This window comes from Pieris brassicae, chromosome 2, assembly GCF_905147105.1.
Source record: "Pieris brassicae chromosome 2, ilPieBrab1.1, whole genome shotgun sequence".
NCBI classification, from domain to species: Eukaryota; Metazoa; Arthropoda; class Insecta; order Lepidoptera; family Pieridae; genus Pieris; species Pieris brassicae.
The window spans coordinates 12,789,395-12,805,941 of record NC_059666.1 but is presented as its reverse complement, the minus strand read 5'-3'; the positions used below and the strand labels follow the sequence as shown (position 1 = coordinate 12,805,941).

The following is a 16,547-nucleotide window of genomic DNA, read 5'->3' as shown; positions in this document are numbered from 1 at the left end:
ACTTTGCACAACAGGCACATGTATATTCAAGCTCATGAAGTGGTACTGCGATGTTCTTTCCTTCAACTCCGTTTGTGTGGACAACATACTTCCTGCATATTCTTAAGTGCCTTTGCTTGGTTATCCGATTACTTTAGAACTTTAAATCTAAAATCCCAGAACTATCGTCATATATCACGTCACACTATTACAAACACCTCGTCTGCTACTTTTGGTCGGGCCCCTGTTTTTTTGTTTACGGTTTTTGAATCGGGGATGTATGGAGGATACACCATACACTTACTTTCTTCACCACAACCGTAGCAACTACGTCGAGACATTTTGAAACTACGAACGGATAACGTTAACGTTAAAAATTTTAAATAAAAAATATATAGATTTCGACGTCATTTATTCATAAAGATAATCTCATAAATGAACGCACTAAATTACAATAATTTTTGAGATATGTCACTTACAACTAATCAGTGGTGTATGTTATATATTGGAACATCGAATTTAATAGAAATAGTAGTTCAAATAATATCAAACATACTAAAGTATACTACGTTCTGAAAGTAAGATTTAAAATTTGTCCAAATAATAACACCACCACTTTTGCACTATACGCACGTGTTATAATTAATGAATATCTTCACAAATTTGGTGTTTCTTCAAAATTGACAACCGTATTAAAATACAACAACCAAAGCCTCATTCAATTATAACACGCGACGCCAATAAAAGCTACAATACACTATTGTAATAAGATCAATGTTATTGGAAGACAAATCGTATGGCATATAATATTTTAGTATAATATTTATCATTATAAATGCACCGATATATAACGCTAAGAAACTAACGTGGGAACTGCTACAGGGATCCTTTACAAAATATTAGGAAAATAGACATCTCAATTATTTGAAAACTTTTCAGAAACGTTTTGCTTTCGCTCATTAGTTAATTGCGGAAGTGTTGGTACTATATTGCTGATACAAAGCTACAAGACCGATTATATAAATGCTTTTTTACACTAATAAACATAGAATAAACCTTCAGGATAGCAGAGAAGAGGTGAGCTGGTGTTTTTCTCGCTCAACGAATAGGTCAATTGCAAAACAGTGCGGAATTGCTGCAAGCGTTACTGTATATTTGTGTGTTGGAAATAAATATCATATGTTTTATCATTAATGCAACGCGCACTTAACGAAACAAAGAAACGAGAAAAGAGTAAAGTTTAATGACTTTGTTCTTTAGCCTATGTTCGTTTATTGGCGAGACTCAGGCACTGATCTGAATTCATATTGGACTCTATTGAAACAGAACATTCCAGCACATATAGTAACACACCGCAGGAAATACAAACAAAGTGCAAGATTGAAATAGTGGTACGTGTAATCCGAAAACGATTAGCATTTGTATAAAATTCGAAAATACAAAAGCGAGAGATTCAAAAACGAAAGCTTTATACAGCACTAAGCGATTAAGATTAAGATATATTAAATGTTGTACAAAACTAGAACTAAAAACGTTTATTTTTAGTTAGTTTGTGTACAACAGAACACTAACTAAACATGATCGAACAGCGATCAATATATAACTTATAACTAGTATGGTTAAACGATATGTTAGAGTAATTGGTGAGTATAATGTATTAAAGAAATAACCTTCACAATTAAGCGTTACACACAGCAAACCTTAACTAGCAAAACTTGGTACTAGTGTTTATATACTTAAATCTGTTATAACTTATTTACTTACACATTTTGGGTAAATATTTCAATTTCACCCTTAAATCGTATAGTCATAAAAATATATTTGATGTTACATGTAAAACCTTTCTTCAAAAACTAACATACATTATATCTGCTCATTCGTTCAAAATTGTGTTTACATACCAAGACTGATTTAGGCTGATTTCGTTTCTTAGGTCTTACTTACATGGAACATCAATTCTGTACATAAAGAGAGTAAAGTGATACAAAAATTTGGAAGTAAGAGGTAGATAAAATTAGATTAGGCATGTTAGAATGTAAACTTGCAAAAAGATTTCAAAATATATTCTAAGTAAGATAGTTTGGATAGCAAAATTTCTTTTCGAAATAAATGTAAGCAAAACGGTAGAAATTTGAATTAGAAGAATAAAAGATTATACAATAACACACTTAATCTAGGCATAATACAACTAATTAACTCTAGAAAAATATCACCAGCTATTAAATATTTAAACTATAATTAACTATACACTAGTTTAGCCAAGTTTTGCGCACAATACAACATCGATTCAGCCATTTTGTCGCAACGACGGCGTCGAATAAAAAAGTATTATTGCTTGTACACGTACTATCAGTGTTTACTATACCGCAAACAATTGATAAAAAATTATATATACTTACCTTCAATAATATCTACATAAAATGATTAAATTATAAAGTATATTTATTATCTTGTGATATGTTTATAGTCTAAAATATACACGATAGTAATAACACAGAAACTACTTTTCATGGAGCTAAGTTTTGTAATCTATCTACTGCATTATTTTATTGAATTTACTTTCTAGAGACTCAATATTCACAAACATTTCTTCAGTACCTTCCTCTTATGCTCAATTTCGATCAAAATATTTTAATCTTTCGGCCATTTCACACACATTTCGATCAATTAATTAAAATTACATCTAATTGGTGCTATGACAGCATTGATCAATCGGTCTTCTTATAAAGACTTAACCAGTTTTATAAATCTAGAAAGTATGTACCTATTTTTGGTATTTCCACAGATCACTACGAATGCTTTGTGCAACATGACAGTTTCTTTAATTTGCGTTTTGTACACAAGGATAATACTCACTCGCTGATTATATCCATAAAATGTTAGGCGCACAAATAATTACTAACATACTTAACACACTTATTAAACAGAGAATTTTATCGATCTCTATCTCCTCACCCTATAGGGATTTTTTTTATATACCCCTTAAAAACAAACGAGATAACCTATTCTAAGAGTTTCTTTGGAGTACATATGTTAGTAAAATTAACACCCAATACTCAGTATGTACTTTTTCTGAAAAATTCGCATTTCGGTTAAAACTATTAGATTTGCATACATAGATTTTATTCTTATTTCTCAGAAAAAGCACACGTAAGATTCAAATACAAGAGACAGAGGGGCACTCTAAGCACGCGCTAACTCTGACATCTGTCAAAATGCTTTGACAATCTGAATCTTAGTACGCCGAGTTTTGGGTGACACCTAGAATAATATGGCGATTAAATACATTTATACATTATTATCAACCATCAACAACTTTAAACAACTATATATCTCTTGATGAAACATTAAAACCGCTATGTCAATTCAGCTGGACTTTGAACTAAACTAAACTGAAACGTAGCATAAGCTACAATTTTAGTTTATTTTAACTGGCATTGTCCATAACTACCGAATTCATCAAACTTTCGTGATTCTACGTTTGTCACGAATAACATTATCAACTTTCAACAATAACATGGGACTATTGATACGACGCGTTAATGGACTAAACTAAACTGACTAAATTTAGTTTAGTTTGACTAACACCTATAATAGTTTTGTACAGTCAGTGCCGTAAGTGAATATTTGGAAAACTGTACATTGTGCATAGATATCATGTCGTGTGCCTTATTTCGTTATCAATACTGCGTGGGACTCTACAATTCGCTACACTGGGACGTTTATAATTTAAATGCGTTCTGAACAAGGAATATCCCGGAATTCTGTCAGGGAATTTAAAAAAGAAAAATTAAATTATTTTAATGTACCACACGCCTGGAAAGAGTAATATTTTTAAGGCTCCAGAACCATATAAAAGCATTCTCACTCCATTATTGAGGTATCACAACCCTGTAAAATAGGATTAATCAAATACCAAATATACCTAATAAGAGATTTGATATTCAATTAAAATATAACCTCTTAGGCTCTGGCCCTTTTTAAATATTCAAACTGACCACACAGACGAATTATAATTTTTCGGCTGGGCAGGTCAAGGCCTTTCGACAGCACATGCGACACAGACAAAGATATAGAATTTAAAACCATAAACCCATAGACAGTAAGATTTAAATTCAGAACGCATTCAACCCCTTCATTCCATAGTGTCGTATTGTACTTTTTTAACCTTCAAATACCGCCAGATTGCATAGCCTATGAGGGTGCCGGCGGTCGCTATAGCCAGTGCGGAGCCGACCGCGACTGGTGCTGTTTCGGATCTGGTTCGGTTGGCATCAGAGCACTTCCAAGGAGGACCAAACTGACCATCACGACGAAACATAAATGGCTGAAGACGCATCTGACGAAGGTAGAGTTTAGCACGATGCGCTGTGTTGGGGTTTCTGCAAGATTCACAAATTATTTATTCGATTATCATAAAATAAATAAGGTACGTTATACCTAATTTATTTGAATATATTACGTATTCCATGTTTGACTATTTGCTTAGTATAATTGTTTTTGTATATTAATTATGTTAGCTGAATAGAGGCATAGTCCTGTTACCAATTAAATCATCATCATAAAGAAAAATATTTTTTTACTTTTAGAACAATTAAATAGAGCGAATTTCCAAAAACTTTTATTAACTGTTATTTTATATTTTTCAATTCCAATAAACATAATTATGTGTAATTCCATATAATTACTTTAAATGCTATTTATATAACAAGTTTTGATAGAATCGCATTTATTGTAAATAATATTTGTGTGTTAAAATAAATCTACTTGGTCAATATGGCTCACCCAGCATCCTCCTCAACCAACTCCACAATAGATTCGTCAGGGCAGTCAAAGGATTTGCCAACAGGTGTGGGGAAAAGCAGCGCTCGAGGGCCAGTAGACAATGTGACTCTACGACCCTGCTTGGCCGCGTGTTCGAGGATTCGTGCGCTGGAGTTGTAAGTTAGTCTGATGCTGTCCACGTACCAGCGTTCTCCACCTGGGGTCTAAAATTTCGGGGCAAAATAAAAAAATATTCGTTATAATAAATATAAAAACATATATTTTATATGTCACTAAACTTTTAAAATTAACCTCAGATTTATAATTTGTATGATTAAAAAAACCGCATGTTTTTTTCGGTTCTTGACATGTTCTTTAGCATTTCGACCATATAATGTTAAAATTATTTCGTCGTTCGAAATTCGTTGTATTGAAAAGGATATATATGTTGTATTATATGATTTTTAAAGGCTAGGTGCCTTTATAGTGTGGGTGTAGACCATAAGTTTAACAACAATAATTATAAATAACTTATCTTATTATTATCACATTATGTTAATGTACTTTTAATATGAATTTATGAAAATTAATATGATATGGCTGATTGTGCAGATTTTTATAATTAATCGATCTAAATGTACCAATATCTTTGACAATAAACGATTTAATTATTGTTATTATTTATTTATTGAAATCAATACATCTTCCAATCAGGTTACAAAAGGTTATGCTTCGTGTATGTCAGTTCAAGCGTCTGCCACCAATTAAAGAGTGCCGGAAAACCAACCTTAGCAAAAGTCCATTCCAATCCGAACTCCTTGAACGAAAGGACCAATGTTTCCAAATCACTATCCTTGCAGGATCCACTAGCAACAGCGTTATTAGGCACAAAAGTGTTGGCGTCCTGTTAAAACATAAATAACAAACAATTATTACAACTTCTTTACAGATGACATATTTAAAACTTCGAAAGCTCTTCCGTTATCGTGGCCAGCAAGAGACAATTACTGATATCACTCGAAACGTCGAATTACGTAAATAAGGTTTTAATTTCGAGTATAAATCTCACATAGTTTTAAGTAAATGTGTAAACATCACGCCAATCTAAGACAATATGCAATAATAAATAAACTGGAATCTGGAAACTGGAAAAAAACTCGGAAAAAATAATAAAATCTTTATATCGCAGTAAATATTTATTAGATTTTCAAGTGCATAAAATTGAGAAATTATATATAAAATACTTGGAAAAAGTTGCTGTTTCTAAGACAAAATCTATGTCGCATTTTATTTGATTATAAAACCCAAATGATAACATTAATAAAGCAACAGCAGGTAGCAAAATAGCAGATAACTGAATTAAAAACTTACAGCGCGCTCATTAAGTTTGGTCATGTAAGAGATGTCAAGTAAAGCGTCCACAACCAGTAAAATGCATGTCTCCCCTCCACTTCCTTGAAGACGGTAGGTTGCTGTCAAGAGGCTCCGTTCGGTTGGTGCTTCCTAAAGAAAGAAAAGACGTATGAAAGATGATGAAGATGAAGAAGTGAATATTAGAGCAGAAACCTAAAAAGCGCACTTGCCAGGCTTCTGGTAGTGTGACTGTCCATTGGCGACGATGTCACTTATCAGATGAGCCCATTTGCCCCCTGTTTTGTAAGAAAGACTGATTGTTGATTAAGTTTTTAGAAGTTAGGGGGTTAAACTCGAATTTTTAATATTCACTAATATAATACTAGTCAAAACCCCATTTTTGTTTTTGGGTACATAATATTTTTTATAAAAATAACAGTATCATACCGTTGATCCTGGAGTTATAGTAGTTTTGCTGTATTTCGTAATCCTGGGTCGTCGTGTCGATGCTTGGCTATCTAACTGCAGGCTGTGTACCGAACAGACCACCATCACTGCCATGAAATACCACATAGATACTACATTACACAAACATTTTATATTTATATAATAATATACAACTAAATATAGCAAACTAATACGAATAGATTTGCATATTGAGATTGGAAGAAAACCTTATTTAACACAGATTAATATATTGATATGTAATGCACTTTAGTCAACCATTGGACAGATTCAATCAACAAAGTTATATCGCACAAAGGTCTTAATTAAAGTTTTTATTGTCCTATTTTTGTTATGCGTCCTTTTCCAAATAAAATATACGAGACACATTCAGGATCTTTCACATAAATATTCTCAAACTGTCGCCACAATTTGGAACACGAATTTCAAGATTTCGCACGTTTCCCTTAAAGTACATGAAGATTTGAACGCGCGCTCACAGATTCTGATCACATGTTACTGAGAATACAAGACTAGCGCTGTACGCAACACTATAGATACATCGATATAAAGCAAAGAATTTTACATTGCTGGAACCATCATAGCATACTTTTTTTCGAATTAATTTATTTTAATTAAATAGAGAACTAATACGGCTACATTTAATTATATCTTACATACATACAGATCTTTAAAGAATTTAGTTTTTATTCTAAATACTTTTATTATCGGGTACAAAGATACTGTCCCTGTCCCTGTACTGTAAGATTTGAAGATTGACTGTCCCTTAAATAATAAACGGAGATAAATAATCGATCAATCAATGATTGGTGTGGTCTTAAATGTGATATTTTGTTAGACAAAGTCGACAAAGCTTGAGCGTGCAATCTCATCCCTTGGTATTGTCAAACACCGGCTGTGGACCAATTAATTTTCTGTCTATGTGCACAGACAGACACTCATAAGCGAAGAACACATTAGAAAACCCCGATGGCTTAGATCCAAAAAGTCGGGGTGTGTAAACCACAGACGGCTTTAAAAAACGGCTTTTGTTCGTTCGTTTAAAAAAAACAAATTACCACGAAACAGATATAAAAATCTGAAGCTAAGGCTTGTATCGCCCCGTATTTTATTTACCACAAATAAATCAATTTATGTTCCAAAGTACAGTTTAATTACATTGACATTAAATGTTAATTTATTATAAACAAGGTCTATGAAAGAAAAAAACTCAGACAACAACAAATATTTTTTTCGTATCGCATATTTTCCCATCACTACTACATGAATGAAAAATTATAGCGCTCGGAGATTAATCCTGTTGAGACGGTTGGGATATGTAGGACGTATTAATTGAAACTAAATATTGGTAGGTACTTGTATAAAGGCTTAGTGAATTTTGAAATATCTAAGTTACTCAATACGAAAACAGAAATAGAACAAAACTGGGACATTCAAACCATTGGAGCGCGTTATTAGATATTTAAATGGGATGTAATTTACTAGTTTTATTTATAACCGAACAGAAAGCCCTAAATAGTTTAATATTTTTAAGATTAGTATAAGATTAGTAGCAGTAATCAAAGAGTACAAGAGTATAAAAGTAAAAACATTTATCTAAGCTCTATTACGTATATAAGAGGCCAATGTGTAATAAATGTAAAAGATTACTTTACGTTTTTATTTTCATAACATAAACTTGAAGACACTATCTGGATATTATTTGCTTAATGCTCAGAATAAGTTTATTAAAACCTTGACATAACAATCAATACAAATACAAATTAATGCAGTATTTACGATTTTCTTAACCTTCATTCTAATAATACAAATAATAAAATTAAAGCAAATTTAAAAAGTTTGGTCTCTGTGGCAGTGTTCCTTTAACGCTGGCAGCATTTCCTCGCTGTATTGCGATACTTATTCGTTGAGCGAGGAAAGCACCAGCTCTGGGTCACCAGTGTTATATATATTTTTTTTTATAAAATAGGGGGCAAACGGGCAGGAGGCTCACCTGATGTTAAGTGATACCGCCGCCCATGGACACTCTCAATGCCAGAGGGCTCGCGAGTGCGCTGCCGGCCTTTTAAGAATTTGTACGCTCTTTTCTTGAAGGACCCTAAGTCGAATTGGTTCGGAAACACCTCAACGGGTAGCCGGTTCCACATAGCGGTGGTGCGCGGCAAAAATTGCCTTGAAAAACGCTCAGTCGTGGAACGTCGGACGTCGAGGTGATACGGGTGGAATTTTGTGTTTTGCCTCGACGTCCGATGCTGAAACTCAGCTGCAGGTATTAATCCGAACAACTCCTCTGAACACTCTCCATGGTAAATGCGGTAGAAGATGCAGAGTGACCCCACATCTCTACGCAACGCCAAAGGATCGAGCCGCTCGGAGAGGGATTGGTCATCGACGATTCGAACCGCTCTTCGTTGGATACGGTCAAGTGGAAGGAGCTGGTACTGGGGAGCCCCCGGCCAGAGGTGAGAACAGTATTCCATGTGGGGCCGTATTTGCGCTTTATAGAGTTGCAAGCGGTGGCCCGGAGTGAAGTACCGTCTCGCCTTGCTGAGCACACCAAGCTTTTTGGATGCTAATTTAGCCTTTCCCTCCAAATGACCGCGAAACTGAACGTGGTTCGATATGTCAACGCCAAGTATTCCGATGCTGGCTGTGGCTTCAAGAAGAGTGTTTTCGAAAAGAGGAGTAGCGACAAAGGGTATTTTTTTCGCGGAAAACGCGCAAACTCGTGTCTTCTTGGGGTTAAATTGGACGAGGTTTAGTCTACCCCAGTCCGAGACTCCACGTAAAAGAGTTTCGACTTCAGACACAAGTTTGTTCCGGTACTCATCGACAACTGCCCGAGAAATACCTGCCCGGCCAGTGTAAAGAGTATCCCCAGTGCTGTCGTCCGCATAGCAATGAATGTTGCTAAGTTGCAACATGTCATTGATATGCAGAAGAAACAGGGTCGAGGACAGAACACAGCCTTGTGGGACCCCAGCATTTACGGGTTTAAGGTCGGAACATGCTCCGTCGACGACGACCTTGATGCTCCGATCGGCTAGAAAGCTGGAGATCCAGTCGCATAATTTCTCAGGAAGCCCGTAGGCTGGAAGCTTCGAGAGCAGTGCTTTGTGCCACACCCGATCGAAGGCTTTCGCTATGTCCAAACTAACCGCTAGTGCCTCCCCCTTGGACTCAATTGCCTCTGCCCATCTATGAGTAAGGTATACTAGAAGGTCACCAGCCGAACGACCACGACGAAAGCCGTACTGATAATCGCTAATCAGCTGGTGGCCCTCTAGATAACTCAAGAGCTGGCCATTAATAATGGATTCCATTATTTTGGAGAACAAGGAGGTAATTGCGATTGGGCGACAGTTGGATGGATCAGAGCGATCGCCTTTTTTAGGGATCGGATGTATCGAAGCGGTCTTCCAGCACTTCGGGACAGTGCCGAGCGAGTACAGGTACCGGAAAAGGCGCGTCAGGACCGGAGCCAACTCAGGAGCACAAGTACGCAGCACAATTGGAGGGATACCATCCGGCCCGCTCGACTTATGAATGTCCAAGGAAGATAGTGCTCTGCGAACAGCACGTTGCCGGAATGTGATTTCCGGCATTGAGTTATCACACCGCGAAATCGCCGGTGGTGATCTCCCCCGGTCATCCATAGTCGAGTTGGACGCGAAGAGACAGCCCAAGAGGTCGGCCTTCTCCTTCGCAGTGTGGGCGATCGAGTCATACTTTCTGTGCAGCGGTGGTATCGATGGCTGACAAAAATTCCCTTGTACAGCTTTGGCGAGAGACCAGAAGGCTCGGGTCCCAGAAGGGAGTTGGGCCAATCTCTCGCCAAATCTGGCGATGTGCTCTGACTTTGCCTTAGCGATTTCCCGTTTGAAGGACCTGGAGGCTGAGTTATATGCTTTTTTATGTTCGCTTGTATTGGCATCACGAGATATCGCCGCTTCCGCCCATGCATTAAAGCATTCTCGCTTTCGACGCGATGCCGCCTTGCAAGAACGCTTAAACCAGGGCTGTGACTTGCCACCGATTGGCACCGCAGAGAATGGAATAAAAAGTTCCATGCCCTGTAGAGCCACTTCGGCGACAGAGGCAGCGACGGAATCTGGAGCTTCCGACGAAAAGCACATAGGCCCCCAAGGGTAGGACGCAAAGAAAGACCGCATCCCATCCCAATCTGCTGACCGATAGTGCCAAATACGACGACAACCCGAAAAACGGGGCCGAGGAGGGCGCGTAGTAGGCACAGTACTCCGGACCACACAATGATCCGATGAACCCAATGGCGGGTCAACAGAGACTTGATAGGTCTCCGGATGTGAGGTCAGCAGAAGGTCCAACAAAGAGGGTTTATGACCATCCACATCTGGTATTCGCGTAATCGCAGGGACCATTTGTGACAGGTCGTAAGCTAAAGCAAAGTCGTGAAAGGATCTTCCCGCGTGATCGGTGGTTTCCGAACCGAGCCAATCGGCATGGTGAGCGTTAAAATCGCCAAGTATCACGATTTCAGCGGTAGGAACCCCTTCGAGCAGGGAATCTGTAGCCATTTGGATGTGCTCAATGAGTCGCTCAGTTTCGGTATTTCCGCTATGGGACCTATACAGGCATGCGTAGAATCGCGGATGGTCATCGCAGTCTACGCGCAGCCAGAGGCTAGATAGGTCCCTTCCTTCAAGCGACCCGAGGCGACGAGAACAGATATCCTCTCTGACGTACACGCAAACTCCCGCCCGCGGCACAAATGAATGTTCCAATTTGTACCCCGGGTAGGAGAGGTAGGAAGTATCAGCCGGGGAGGACATCTGAGTCTCAGTAAGGAAGAATAAGGCCGGCTTCGCAGTTTCGAGGTGAAAGTGAACCGCGTTAAGATTAGAGTTGAGCCCCCTAACATTGGTAAAGTCCACTGAGAGCGTGGAAGGGGATGCCTTCGGTAAATTCTTCCGTTTGCCCCGAGATCGAAACCTATAGTTTTTTGCGCAGTTTTTGCCCACCCCAGAATACGAAGGGCAGCCTGTGCATCCACCACCGAATACTGATTGTTCCGATGATGGACGCTCAGAGGGGGATTCTCCACAGCGGAAACGTGGTAATCCTCTGTAATACCCTGGGGTAATCTCTGTTTAAACTGCATCTTCATATTCTGGGGGGGGGGGAATTGATGGGCTCCGGGAGTCTCACTCACCGCACGAAACGCGAGTACAATAAGATGAACCTATTGCATCACTTCACGCCGGTTTTCTGTGAGACAGTGGTACTGCCCCGGTCGTGCCTGCCCAATTGGCTGAAGCCCGAAAGCAACAGCATGGCACTCCCACTAGGAAGGGGGTCGACTGACTGCACTGGTGAAATAACCTCTGTCACAGGTTATTTCATCAGTGGGCGATGGGGTCGTCACGTCCCGACGCCTTCATTTATTTACCAGGCACCCACTTAAATCTTTAATTAATGCCTTGCTTGATTATATGACATATATGTATGAACATAAGTTATCACATTTCAGTTAAAACGATGTAAAATTATATATATTTAGAATTTTACAACCCTTCAAAATTTTAATTATTGTGATTTCTAATAAAATATTTATTTTAAAGTCTTCGTTAAACAGACATGCAACAGACATAATTGATCCAGAATTTTCATCCTATCAAACATGTCACAATTTGATTTCAAAATATCGCTCCAGGTTATTGTCTGATATAATCCACAAAAAACCTAATAATATCGTCGTAAAGAAGGTAATGATGGTGTGACAAGATAAATGATGCTTTTAGAATAAACAGGTATTCGAGCCGTGAACCTTGAAATTATTTTAGTAAAAGGAAATGTAACATAACGTTGAATACGTCACATCATAAGAATTTTATTTTATAGAACAAGGGGCAAACTGGAAGAAGGCTGATCTGATGTTATGTGATATCGCGAGTGCGTTGCCGGCCTTTAATCTTCATAGAGAAGATCTCTAAGTTATTGTAAAATTATTAGGATCATATATTTTCCATCCTATGTACAAATTGTTAGTTTGCTGTCGTCATTAATTTGAGTGTTATTGAATGAGTTTGCACATGCGTCTGCGCCCACATCACACTTGTGCATTATGTTTTCATCGTAAATGGCATGTCTCAATAGATATTAGCCGCTTTGAATTAGAAACTATGGGGCTAGACCAAAATAACCACATACAAACTCTAAAACCTTCTTTAGAATATATAGTAGAACAATTACATTGTTAAGTATCGAGTATTCTGTCATTGCTTAGTATATATAAACTAAAAGTACAGAATACATGTTAAACCAATAAGTTGCCTGAAGGGCCACCACGCTTACACCACAGTACAAATATAAATTCCTTATATCTATATCATCTTAAACTCCTAAGACTCTATAAATATTTTAACAGTTGTAGACTACGAGCAAAAATATTTTGATGAATACGTTAATATTAAGTAAGTGAACCGTTTTTAAATGCTATTCCAGTATGTAAAATTCCGATAATATACCGAAGCTTTGAATACTATTTATCGACAGCAGCATATACTGTTTCCTATATATTATATTCCTTGATAGAGTAAAATAACAGAATAAAAAACTCTTTACAAATTAAATATTCCGAAACAACATCACTCTCTCACGTTTCTAGCCGAAAACTATCCTAATTGATCAAACTTTGCTTACATCTTCACTTGCTATTTTAAACTAATATACTATTTTATGACAAATTCATAGTTAAATCTATATAACTTAACATCTCGCATCTACTCCAAGTCTTCGTCAACCGATGTCTACTCCGTATTCTGGATATCTACTGGCCCGAGAAGATCTCTACCGAGCAAAAGTGGGAGCACACAGCACTCCCGAAAGATCCCGATTAGCCAGATCAAGCGACGCAAGTAGAAATAGATAGACCAAACACTCCGAATGTATTCCAATTATATCCCCAAGCAGGTTCTTGATTAGAACCCGCAAGCATGGCCGACCCAAGAAAACCTTGCGTCGTACATTTGCAGATGAGGTAAAGAGAGCCAGAGAGAGCCAGAGAGACTTGTAGCGAGGTGAAATACGATGTTCAAGACCAAACGCGATGGAGACTCTCCGTGGACGCCCTCTAAGCCAAGTAAGTCATAACTCAAGAACAGCTAGACAAATCTCTATAATTTGTGTGACTTTATCTTCATATGATAATAATAATTAATAAACTGTGATACTCATCATTCATTGAGTATTCAACATCAATCTAGCGTTCATTTGTTATAAAAGATATTACGAAACACAACTGACACCTCACGTCTATGCCCTCTATATTTTTACCGATTCGAATGTTACTGGATACATATTGCAAAGGTGCTCCTCTGAATAGTGCAACACACATCGCCAATAGAGCGCTAATGTTTTGGTGGTCATTCAAATACTTTTGAATGTTTAACTTAGTTTTCAAAAATATAAAACTTCTCATTTTCCCTTACGTATTATAAAAAGTAAACTAGTATTTCATAAATTTAAAAGAGATTAACTAAATTTCTCTTGCTGAATACTTCTAAGGAAGACACTACCTGTAATAAACTCTAGCTTGAAAATTTATCCTACAAATGGGCGTAACTACGACCGCCTATAAAAACCTAATTTCTACAGTAATTTAGTATACGAAATAGTACTAGTCAATTTCTTGAGTCTTTATAATTGTGTAATTTCGTAGAGACATACTTTGTACACTATCTATCTACGTTCAAGTACATTTAAAGGTCAAGCTCTAGGTATAGATTTAGCGTGGGAGATAGCGTTCCCAAAATAGCTAATAATAGGTTATTTGCGATGACGTACTTTATAAGTAGCCTATCATGACCAGATTACCATGAAGATACAATGTTTCCATATCTTACTTTATATTTATAATGTATTGTTCCAATACTGCATGGAAGCCCCTAATCCATGTAATGGTAATAAATAGTTTTAATATACATAAAAAAACAAAACAAATAGCTTTCACATCTAGTCGATATTCTAATTATGACGTTAAAATTTAATTTATAATATAAATATCAATCAAAATTTAACATAGGAAGTAATATATCAACTCATTTTAGTCGCATTGAGTGATAAAGATTCGGGCAACATATTACATATAATGATTTCGATATATACATTCTACCGTATATTAGTATCAAATGCCTAAAAACAGTAATAAATCATTTTAAGAAATTCTTTAAAAAATACCAGTACGTAGCGCTTGCTACGCCGCTTCTACGAAATTACTACAAATTTATTTAACGAGGTATATTTTCACGACCCAACACAAAATTTTAGAAAATCAATAACATAAATCCAATAATACGGAATCAATTTTATTGTTTGTCGACGTCGTCATTCGATAGCCAAACCGAATGTTAGCTACAGATAACACGATAAATTTAAAGCTACAATTACTTTTGAAATGCTTTGAAAATTGTTTTTTTTATAAAATACTAGTATATATTATATATACACATAACCTTTTTTTCATGCGGGTAATTTTTTAAATTAAATTTTTTTCTATTTAAGAATTCATACACTTTTTTTAAATATTTTAAAAATATTAATTACTACATAATACATTTTAAGTGCTTTAACAATACTTTAAGATATTTTTATTCTGCATTAGTTCTATACGCAAGTAACTTATTATGCGTATCGATGAAGGGCTGTTCAAAATATATCTTACGTTAATAAACGACAGTCGAAAGTTCATTTCATTATACTACTAATTATAAAATTCTGAATACTTACAAAAACACATAAATTTCTTCTGGAAGCACATAGTGAAATCCATAATCAGGAAACGTTTTAGGAATCTACCAAACATGGCGTGTACAAAATCGTAATATCAAACTAATTTGTTATTAAATAAGTTATTTCTGCCATCCATTTGTGTAAAACTACGCGAGTATCTTGTATTTAAAGGCTTTATACTAACGAATGCGGGGGTACGGCAGACATTTTGTGACGTCAGATAAAAATCAATGGTCTCACGCATGCGCGTTATACTTAATTGCCCTATTTTGTATTAGTTAATTCTATCTTTCACGAAATGGCGGACATTCTTTATGAATGGGACCCGCTCATTCAATCATTTATTTTTAGATTGGACTATAGATCATAAATAAATAACGAAAATTGCTAACTCGTCAAGGTAGATCAGATATCGCGGTGTTTTTAGCGTCTAGATTCGAATCTCAAAGATATATAATATATATAGCTCATAGGCTCTCGATATAATTAAAATAAGGGTAAAGCTGAGGGTTCGGACAATCAAGTATTTTTAAATGACCGTTTTAGGTATTTATTATTACTTTGATAATTAAAAAAAACTAATAATTTTAGATAATTAATAAAAAATAATTAAAAAAATTAAAAGGGTAAATGAGATGACAACATAGATAGTTGTCAAACAAAAATAAAAAAGATATGGACTTAAACATAAGCTTCTTGCAAAAGCTCCATCAGATATCGTTTCCTGTAATCTTCTCAATAGTAGCTTCCGTTGGCCGTGGCCTGTGACCACAGATGCATAACGTACCATGACCTATATAGAGCCAGGGTCAATCTATACGATAACATCTAAAGGCTACAGCTGAGCTTACATAATATTGCATTCATATTATAGAAAGATATCATAATTTTTTATTTATGCTAAGAAACACCACCTACTAGAATTTATTAACATTCTTAAAGGCCTGTATTCACTTTGATTAGTAATTAGTGCAGGTGTGTAGTGCAAGTAGTGTCCAATTATTGTTTAGTGGCTCTGTTTAGTAGATTCAGTAGTCTGTAGTAGCTGTCAATCAGCAAGTATGGATGACTATCGAGAAGCGTGCTTGCAATTGGAAGATGTACTGAAAAAAGTATTAAACGCGGTGCTATCTGAAACTGAAGAAGTTTTGAAAGCTGAACTTGCAAGACCAAGAAAAGTATGGGTTCGAAAATGGATTAATAGAAGACCCATTCAT

At 36.3% G+C, this 16,547-nt stretch overlaps 1 protein-coding gene across 2 annotated transcripts; it reads right to left on the bottom strand.

Annotated features, from left to right (window-relative positions):
* Window positions 1-380: 380 nt before the first annotated feature.
* Window positions 381-15,509, bottom strand: LOC123720394 (lysosome-associated membrane glycoprotein 5). 2 transcript variants are annotated; one of them, XM_045676984.1, is made up of 7 exons: window positions 15,328-15,509; window positions 6,544-6,650; window positions 6,115-6,246; window positions 5,531-5,647; window positions 4,765-4,967; window positions 4,148-4,361; window positions 381-3,240 (listed from the first exon to the last, which is right to left on the bottom strand). In XM_045676984.1, exons 1-7 carry the CDS (start codon window positions 15,401-15,403, stop codon window positions 3,190-3,192), a joined length of 900 nt encoding a protein of 299 aa, XP_045532940.1. In that variant the 5' UTR covers window positions 15,404-15,509; the 3' UTR covers window positions 381-3,189. The 2 variants fall into 2 exon arrangements, with proteins under 2 accessions (XP_045532940.1, XP_045532941.1); XM_045676985.1 differs by having other exon boundaries at window positions 381-4,361.
* Between the last annotated feature and the right edge of the window lie 1,038 nt (window positions 15,510-16,547).

Bases quoted from the DNA above. Each gene is read 5' to 3' on its own strand.
- LOC123720394 (XM_045676984.1), bottom strand. From the start codon at position 15,403: ATGTTTGGTAGATTCCTAAAACGTTTCCTGATTATGGATTTCACTATG. The intron at 5,648-6,114 runs GTAAGTTTTTAA...ATGTTTTAACAG, and splicing joins CCAAACTTAATGAGCGCGCT to GACGCCAACACTTTTGTGCC. The intron at 3,241-4,147 runs GTTAAAAAAGTA...ATATTATTCTAG, and splicing joins CAATCTGGCGGTATTTGAAG to GTGTCACCCAAAACTCGGCG.